Source organism: Labrus bergylta, unplaced genomic scaffold (assembly GCF_963930695.1).
Source record: "Labrus bergylta unplaced genomic scaffold, fLabBer1.1 SCAFFOLD_228, whole genome shotgun sequence".
NCBI classification, from domain to species: Eukaryota; Metazoa; Chordata; class Actinopteri; order Labriformes; family Labridae; genus Labrus; species Labrus bergylta.
In genome coordinates this window covers 1-10000 of record NW_027077328.1, presented here as the reverse complement: position 1 = coordinate 10000, position 10000 = coordinate 1, and the positions used below count along the sequence as shown (strand labels likewise).

General features: G+C 47.7%; 1 protein-coding gene and 1 non-coding gene across 3 annotated transcripts in view; one reads left to right on the top strand and one right to left on the bottom strand.

Moving 5' to 3' along the window:
• Nucleotides 1-426, top strand: part of LOC114918567 (uncharacterized) — a 7102-nt gene extending 6676 nt beyond the window's left edge. For both annotated transcript variants that reach the window (XR_010665893.1, XR_010665894.1), the window contains one exon: nt 1-426. This exon is cut by the window's left edge and continues 2405 nt beyond it. This is a non-coding gene — a transcript (uncharacterized protein).
• A 1675-nt stretch (nt 427-2101) lies between these two features.
• LOC136178479 (variable charge X-linked protein 3B-like) lies at nt 2102-2553 on the bottom strand (the record flags this gene model as incomplete). The annotated part of the gene is made up of 1 exon (XM_065952363.1): nt 2102-2553. A coding segment is annotated over one exon (452 nt), but the record flags the coding sequence as incomplete, so codon positions are not given.
• Between the last annotated feature and the right edge of the window lie 7447 nt (nt 2554-10000).

Below are 10000 nucleotides of genomic sequence, written 5' to 3'. Positions count from 1 at the left end.
TGTATATTTCAGCTTTAATTTTGTTTGTACACTGCAAAAAAGACGACGACTTTTAAGGAAAGACAAGTCGTTCAACCAAACTTCAGGATGTTATTTACGTCACTTAGGAACAGAGGAGACGTGTAGGAAATATTAACGTGACTGTAAAAAAAACTGTTTGATTTAACGAGAGAAAAGTCCTGAAGATGATCGAGCGGCTGCACTGTAAAAATAAACACGCACTGCGGGGTCGGTCTATGTGCTGGGCAGACACCGGGCCGGTAGCTTTGTTTTGTTTTTGTTTGTAATGTTTGAGTCTGTATATATTCACACGCTGTCACATGACTTCTAATTGTATGAAGAATCAACTGATCTATTTATGAGACGGATATCGATCATGACGCTAATTGTTGTAACGACGAGAAAAATATAAAATACTGAAGCCGACGTGTCTGATTCTCTTCTTGTTCTAAATCCACTCTGATCCTGTATTTGATCATGTCTATAAACCCCTCTATTTCAGCCCTGCTCAGAAAAGGCTGTTTCTGTGTCTGTACCTTTAAATATGTAAATGAGCTGTGTCTGACCACGCCCCCTCTCTGGAAGGGCTTGGGTGTCTCGGTCTTTCTCGCTCCATGTCCTATTGTTTACGGTGAGAAGGCAGACTCAGAGGGCAGAACAAACACCTAGCTGTGGGAGTGTCACCCACCTGGGGGAGGGGCTACTGCCCTTTGTGATGTCATGAAGGGAAAATCTCCAAACGGCCTGTTTGAGCACACATTTTCTGAAAAGTGGAGCAGGGAGAAGATGGAGAGGATGGACTTTTCTCATCATTGGGGGGTTTGAAGAAGGACTACAGACACATGTTAGAGTTAAAGGAACATGGAGAAGAGGATTTAAATAACGTGACCTCTAAAATTAAAGAAGATAAATGCACCTTTTGCTTCACATGAATATTTAAACTGTAATTGATTTAATTGGTTTTATTTGTAAATCAACCATTCATCATGATTTTTATTTATTTAACCAGGTTGGTCCCATTGAGATTAAAAACCTCTTACCTGGCCAAGACAGGCAGCAGCAAAAACACAAAGAGAGACAAAGCACAACATTTGGATTAAAATAGACTTTTATGGGCTCAGTCTACTTCCTGGACTTTCAGTCTGACTCGATAAGAGAAGACGTCCCGTGACTTTTAATCTTTAAAAAGTTTTCTCGTTAAATCGTTTTAAAGTTTGTTTCTCTTGTTCTCTTTTCATCTCTGCAGGTTACCGTACATCTGCTCTGTGATTTGACTCCGCCCCCTTCCTCCCACAATCCTCTCTGTTTTTGTTGAGTAAACTTTTTTCGGAAAGGAGGTCGAGGGGTTTCTCAGCGGGGAGACGCCGCCGCGCTCGGCTCTAATTAGCTGTCCGCTCCTTCCTGTCCCGCAGAGAGAGACAGATTAGAGAGGTGACCGCTCGCCGCTGACGGGGTCCGCCTTAACGAGATAGCGTCTGATTGGTCGGGTCGAGGGGTTAATTGAAGGAGAGGAAGTGATGAGTTCTTTAAAGAGTGGATTTAATTAAACGGAGCGCTCCGAGGGAGACGGACTGTTCTGTTTTTATTCAACTGTTTCAAACTTTATTTATAACTTCTGTTTCTGTGAGACGTTCAGGAACCTGTTCACGCTCCTCTGTTTCTGTGAGACGTTCAGGAACCTGTTCACGTTCCTCTGTTTCTGTGAGACGTTCAGGGACCTGTTCACGCTCCTGTTTCTGTGAGACGTTCAGGGACCTGTTCACGCTCCTGTTTCTGTGAGACGTTCAGGGACCTGTTCACGCTCCTCTGTTTCTGTGAGACGTTCAGGAACCTGTTCACGTTCCTCTGTTTCTGTGAGACGTTCAGGGACCTGTTCACGCTCCTGTTTCTGTGAGACGTTCAGGGACCTGTTCACGCTCCTGTTTCTGTGAGACGTTCAGGGACCTGTTCACACTCCTCCTCTGTTTCTGTGAGACGTTCAGGAACCTGTTCACGCTCCTGTTTCTGTGAGACGTTCAGGGACCTGTTCACGCTCCTGTTTCTGTGAGACGTTCAGGGACCTGTTCACGCTCCTGTTTCTGTGAGATGTTCAGGAACCTGTTCACGCTCCTGTTTCTGTGAGACGTTCAGGGACCTGTTCACGCTCCTCTGTTTCTGTGAGAGGTTCAGGGACCTGTTCACGCTCCTCTGTTTCAGTGAGACGTTCAGGGACCTGTTCACGCTCCTGCTCTGTTTCTGTGAGAGGTTCAGGGACCTGTTCACGCTCCTCCTCTGTTTCTGTGAGAGGTTCAGGGACCTGTTCACGCTCCTCTGTTTCTGTGAGAGGTTCAGGGACCTGTTCACGCTCCTCTGTTTCTGTGAGAGGTTCAGGGACCTGTTCACGCTCCTCCTCTGTTTCTGTGAGAGGTTCAGGGACCTGTTCACGCTCCTCTGTTTCTGTGAGAGGTTCAGGGACCTGTTCACGCTCCTCTGTTTCTGTGAGACGTTCAGGGACCTGTTCACGCTCCTCCTCTGTTTCTGTGAGACGTTCAGGGACCTGTTCACGCTCCTCCTCTGTTTTTGTGAGTTTACATGTTTGGTGTTCAAAAGAAGGAAATCAAACATCACATCTCAGATTCCTTCTGTCAGTATTTTATTTCTTGTCCTAAGTTGAAGTCACTGAAAGTTCCCAGCATCGTGTCCAGAGGAATTTAACCCAAAAAAGACAGGAGGAAAGTTAAAGGAGGAGTCAGTAGAAATGTTTGTAAACATTCAAACTAGGCCCCTCCTCCTCCTGAAGCTCCGCCCCCTGCAAGACGTAGTGTGTACATTTACTGCTAGTACCTACACTGCGAGCTAACGCACGCACGCAACAGGAAGTAGATCAACGCCACGTCCACGGGTTAAAGACAACACAAGGTTCACCCTCGTTTCAGAACGATCTTTATCCACTTGGTGTTTCTCCTCACTCTCATTATATTTTCTCTTCTTTGCTGCTACGTCCACGTCCGTCATATTCACTCCTAAACTCACCTGCTGCGCTGTCATTGGCTGGAGGAAACACACCAGCTCCGCCCACAAACGTCCCGAGTCAACCAGAACAAATCAGAACAGTAAAATCCAGTCAGAGGACAGAGTCTCTGCAGACACAGTCACCACCACACATGTACGGAGGCCCAGAAGGGACAGACCTCAAACTACAAATCTGAGTTCAGAGTGACAGCAAACGTTTGTTTTTAGTGATGGAAGAACTCCGATCATCTTTCTGACAGGGGAACATGAGGAGGTGAAAAGGACAGGTGAAAGGAGAGAGGAGGAGGAAGAAGAGAAACGAGAGGAGAGGGTCAGAAAGAGGGGAGAGGAAAGAGGAGATGAAAGGAGAGGAGAGAAGGGGGCGAGGAGTGACGGGAGGATTAGAGGAGGAGATAAAAGAGAGAGGGAGGGTGGAGAGGGCAGGAGGTGAAATGAAAGGAGAGATTAGAGGACGCTCGCTCCTCTGTGAACGCTGGAGTCAGGAGGGTTGTCATGGTAACAGAATATTAAACTTTGATATGATTCTAGTAAAAATCTTTGATGGATTCATTCCTCTCTGAGCTTTCAGACAGGTTGCTGATAACTGCTCTCCTATCTGACAAAATGAGGGGTGTCCAAAACGGCCGTGTGTGGGGGGAGGGGCGTGTCTTAAAAGTGCCTACCTTCTCTGGTCCAAACAAATCCAGAGCATTCAGGAGCAGAATGTAAAGTTAGAAGGAGGACATACTGGCTGCTGCATTGTTGTCAGAGAAGCCAGCACTTCAACATAGCATGTTTCCTTAATGATCAGAGAGTAAGATACCTTTATCATCTCACTCTCTACACAGCTCACTGATTGGTCCTTTAATGATCAGATAGTAAGATACCTTTATCATCTCACTCTCTACACAGCTCACTGATTGGTCCTTTAATGATCAGAGAGTAAGATACCTTCATCATCTCACTCTCTACAGAGTTCAGTGATGTTCATCATGCGGGGTTAGGGGTCAGACCGGTGAAGTCCAGAGACCCTGAGGTGAAACGATGAGTCAGCAACTTTTTAACACATCAGAGATACAAAAACAAATGTGTGACTGAAGGTCCTCACAAGTACAGAGGAACAGACAACGTGTGTGTGAGGAGAGGAGCACGATGATGTAACAGGGCTCCCTGAACGCCCCGGGAAACCAGGGGGGCGATCCCGTCTGAGCGAGAGAGAGAGAGAGGGGGGGGAGAGAGAGAGGGGGGGGGAGAGAGAGAGAGAGGGGGGAGAGAGAGAGAGGGGGGAGAGAGAGGGGGGGAGAGAGAGAGAGGGGAGAGAGAGAGGGGGGGAGAGAGAGAGAGAGGGGGGAGAGAGAGAGAGGGGGGAGAGAGAGGGGGGAGAGAGAGAGAGGGGGGAGAGAGAGAGAGGGGAGAGAGAGGAGGTAAAAGTCGGGTTACAGAGTTTAAAAAATTCACGAGTTTTTCTCCTGCAGAGGCTCGCTAAATATAGAGTGTGTGTGTGTGTGTGTGTGTGTGTGTGTGTGTGTGTGTGTGTGTGTGTGTGTGTGTGTGAGTGTGTGTGTGTGAGATGACAGAATCTGTCAGTTTGTTTTCATACATTTGTGACGACACATGTCTCTTTACTGTCCTTCAATTATCACTAAACTGAAAAACCCGACCACCGAGGACAGTGAATGCACCATCAGAGAGGACTGTCATTGTCAGACTCTGTCAGAGGACAGTGAATGCACCATCAGAGAGGACTGTCATTGTCAGACTCTGTCAGAGGACAGTGAATGCAACACCACAAAGACCATTAAATAAAATAAAAACAGAAAGCGTTACCAAAGACAGGAATGAAGAGAGGTCAGTAAACGCATCACCAGAGAGGGCGGATGAAACATCACAAGAGGACAGTAAATGCAACACAGAGAGGGGCGCCGGATGGCCTAGTGGTTATGTTGCACAACCCACATGTACGGACGCTATAGTCCCGGTCGTGGGTTCAAATCCAACCTCATCCCTTCGCTGCATGTCGTCCCCCGCTCTCTCCTTCTGACATTTCTGTTTTAACTTATCACAATGGAGGACTTGAATGCATCACAAAGGAGTGACACAACTAGGGGACCATAGAGGCATCTCTCGGGAGGACAGTGAATGCATCACCAGTCAAAGTGAAGGCGTCATGAGAGAGGACAGTGAATGCATCACCAGTCAAATCTCTGACGCAGAAACCTGGGCAAAGAACACAAAAAGGTATTGCACAGGGAGGACTTGAATGCATCACAACAAATAAACCCAAGGTTACCAGAGGAGACAGTGAATGCATCACCAGGGAGGATGATGCATTCACTGTCTGTCAGTTTAGATTAGAAACATCTACAAAGAAGACAGAAAGCGTATCTCAAGGGAGGACTTGAATGCATCGTGAGAGAGGATTCTTAAACACATCACCAAGGATCCACAAAGGCATTCGACCAGACGACAGTGAATGCATCATCAGGGAGGAAAGAAAACATTAGCAGAGCAGAGACTACACTCATCAGCAGAGGGGACATTAAAGGCATCACGAGGAGATGTTGATACCACGATATCATGAGAGAGAGGACAGTGAAGGCGTCATGAGAGAGAGGACAGTGAAGGCGTCATGAGAGAGGACAGTGAAGGCGTCATGAGAGAGGACAGTGAAGGCGTCATGAGAGAGAGGACAGTGAAGGCGTCATGAGAGAGAGGACAGTGAAGGCGTCATGAGAGGACAGTGAAGGCGTCATGAGAGAGGACAGTGAAGGCGTCATGAGAGAGGACAGTGAAGGCGTCATGAGAGAGAGGACAGTGAAGGCGTCATGAGAGAGAGGACAGTGAAGGCGTCATGAGAGAGAGGACAGTGAAGGCGTCATGAGAGAGGACAGTGAAGGCGTCATGAGAGAGGACAGTGAGGCGTCATGAGAGAGAGGACAGTGAAGGCGTCATGAGAGAGAGACAGTGAAGGCGTCATGAGAGAGAGGACAGTGAAGGCGTCATGAGAGAGGACAGTGAAGGCGTCATGAGAGAGAGGACAGTGAAGGCGTCATGAGAGAGGACAGTGAAGGCGTCATGAGAGAGGACAGTGAAGGCGTCATGAGAGAGGACAGTGAAGGCGTCATGAGAGAGAGGACAGTGAAGGCGTCATGAGAGAGGACAGTGAAGGCGTCATGAGAGAGAGGACAGTGAAGGCGTCATGAGAGAGGACAGTGAAGGCGTCATGAGAGAGAGGACAGTGAAGGCGTCATGAGAGAGAGGACAGTGAAGGCGTCATGAGAGAGGACAGTGGAAGGCGTCATGAGAGAGAGGACAGTTGAAGGCGTCATGAGAGAGAGGACAGTGAAGGCGTCATGAGAGAGGACAGTGAGGCGTCATGAGAGAGAGGACAGTGAAGGCGTCATGAGAGAGGACAGTGAAGGCGTCATGAGAGAGGACAGTGAAGGGCGTCATGAGAGAGGACAGTGAAGGCGTCATGAGAGAGAGGACAGTGAAGGCGTCATGAGAGAGGGACAGTGAAGGCGTCATAGAGAGAGAGGACAGTGAAGGCGTCATGAGAGAGGACAGTGAAGGCGTCATGAGAGAGAGGACAGTGAAGGCGTCATGAGAGAGAGGACAGTGAAGAGCGTCATGAGAGAGAGGACAGTGAAGGCGTCATGAGAAAGAGGACAGTGAAGGCGTCATGAGAGAGGACAGTGAAGGCGTCATGAGAGAGGACAGTGAAGGCGTCATGAGAGAGAGGACAGTGAAGGCGTCATGAGAGAGAGGACAGTGAAGGCGTCATGAGAGAGAGGACAGTGAAGGCGTCATGAGAGAGGACAGTGAAGGCGTCATGAGAGAGAGGACAGTGAAGGCGTCATGAGAGAGAGGACAGTGAAGGCGTCATGAGAGAGAGGACAGTGAAGGCGTCATGAGAGAGGACAGTGAAGGCGTCATGAGAGAGAGGACAGTGAAGGCGTCATGGAGAGAGGACAGTGAAGGCGTCATGAGAGAGAGGACAGTGAAGGCGTCATGAGAGAGAGGACAGTGAAGGCGTCATGAGAGAGGACAGTGAAGGCGTCATGAGAGAGAGGACAGTGAAGGCGTCATGAGAGAGGACAGTGAAGGCGTCATGAGAGAGGACAGTGCAAGGCGTCATGAGAGAGGACAGTGAAGGCGTCATGAGAGAGAGGACAGTGAAGGCATCCTTTTTTTTTTCTGACTGAACTCAAATAAACCTTTATACTCAAAGCTTTTAACGGGACACACACAGACAGACACACACACACACACACACACCACACACACTGTGGGCCCCCAGAGGCCTCATGTATTGATTGGACTCTCAGTGTGTGTAATGAGAGACGCTGCGTTTGTTTTTAGCTTCAGAGTGGGAGGAGAGAGATGTGGCACTGCGGCAACAAACATGCACACACACACACACACACACACACACACACACACACACACACACACACACACACACACACACACACACACACACACACACACAGGTCTAATCAGAGCTGTGAGTGGTGTAGGAGGCAGTAATTGAGAAGAAGCAGCCTGAGGTCTGATTACACAACACTCTCTTTATGTCTTTTATCTTTTCTTTAGTTTCTGTCTCAATCTTTAAAGCATGCTAACACAAGCTAACCAACATGCTAACACATGCTAACACAAGCTAACACATGCTAACACAAGCTAACACATGCTAACAAGCTAACACATGCCTAACCACATGCTAACACAAGCTAACACATGCTAACACAAGCTAACCGCCGGTGTCCATCACTTCCTGTCCAACAGGAAGTAGACCAAGTCCGCGGTCCACGGGTAAAAGACCAACACAAGGGCCGTATCTGACTTGCCAAGTACATACTAAATCTTTCACACACACACACACACACACACACACACACACACACACACACACACACACTTCACAGTCTGTGTTTTCTGCTGGACTTTAGAGTTCTCCTTGGATCAAATCTTCTGTTTGTTAGTCTTCAGTCTGTAAGGACTCGGGTTGGGAACCGGAGGGTCGCCGGTTCAAATCCCCCAAATCCTCCTCTACACACTGTCTGAATGGATGCAGGTTTTTAATCTACTATCATTCAAAATAAGAGATGGTCGTGGTATAGAATATCTACTGAGACTTCTACTGAGACTTTGTGTTTGGTGTTTTGTAGCCTGATGAAGTCTTCAGATTTCTGTCCCGCTGTCCTTCAGGTGGCGCTCCTCGTGTGGCTCTGCGCTCACAGCCTGAATGAGACCGACGACGTAGAATTCTTTTCATGTTTCGTATCAGAGATAATTCCCTGATGAACTAAAAACTACAGAACAGACTGAGACATTATTCTCTAAACACTCACTATTCCAGCTCCTGCTTCCACATGTTCCTGCGTTGTTACACACACACAGGCTGTTCCTGAACGCAGCACGCTGATGCAAACGAGTGTTTAGTTAAACAAAACACGGCGAGCATCCCAGCTGGCAGACACGGCTCGTCTCCCGACACGCCCGACAGCCGAACACGATCTGAATCTGGGGCTGGAGCCAAAGCGGAGCAGACTGTCGGCTCAGCGTGTCACACCCACTGATCCACAGGTAGATAAGACCGACAGGAAGACACAACATAATGGAGCTGTCTGAGGCTGAAAGAGGCCCTGAACGCCTCGTGGACAGATCCGCGGAGCTGAAGTCACATGAAACACAAACACAGATCAGCGGGTCGGAGAGAGACGGTTCCTTTCACTCCTCACGTTCAGAAAGTAGAAAAGAAACGGATTCAAACGTTTTCGAAACCCACAAACTAAAGAAGTGAGGAATGAGGAGCCACAGGGATGATAAGAGCTTCTTCTTCCTGATCCTTCACAACGAATATGAACCCTGCACGCTGCACAAACAACAAATCAACCTATCTAACACCAAGCATAATTATTATTATTAACACGCTACCTGCAGAAACTTCAGACTTGATATTACTGAGGGATGTTCAGTTGTCTTCCTCATCTAAAGGTCAGAAAACAGTCAAGATTGATTTACAATTTATTTAAAGTCTTTCTGTGATTTTTTCACTCTTAAATGTATAAATCAAGTCTCTCCTCTGAAAATAACTCTGTGAGTCATGACTGTCTACAATGGGTGTAACACCCGAGTCCACTGTCTGTGATGTTTTCACAGTTTTCAGAGTCCTATCTTCTAGTTGTTTACATCGCCAGGACGGCCGGCTGACTCCTCCCCTCGTGTATAAAAGTTGTAATTGAGGGACTAGAGAAAAGAAGAATAACATACTGTACTCACTGCTTAACTGTGTTTCTAGATCACGCTCATTTCAGGTAAATTTACATGCAGTGTGAAGATACCAGCTTAATAAAGATCGCTAGCATTAGCATGCTAACACAACATTGCAGCGCCAGTTGTTTTGGTTTCATGCTGGTGCTCAAGGGCGACATCTGCTGGATCAAAACTTCACTACATAAAGACTAGATAATAAACGGCTCACAGAGGTCAGACTGAAGTGTTTATCTCGTCTGTACAGATAATCCAGACGGATCAGGTGACACACACAGGCAGGTTGTAGAGTCGAGGTAGACAGAGCAGAGACGAGATGGACAGGTGATGTGACAGGTCGGAGCGCACACACACACACATGTGATCATGTGCTGTGCGTGTGTGACAGCGAGAGCCGACACAAAGTGAGGATCAGACGAGCAGACAGGCAGACCACAGACGGCCTCGGGTTCAACGGGACCCCAAAAACTTTTCCACCGACAAACGCCGAGTCCCAAATCACTCACCGCTCACTAGAGAGGGAACACTCGCGTTCTGTAGCGGTGTCTGGACTCTGAGAGAGCGTCCTCATCGCCCCGCTCTACACCGTGGTTAAACGTCAATTATAAACTTTCTCACTCAGCATCCATTTACAGATTTGAGGATCTCCTGATTTAAAATGGTTATTTAATGTTCCTGTTGAAAAGTTGATGCAGCTTTTTTTTGAAGATTTATTTTTGGGCTTTTAGGACAA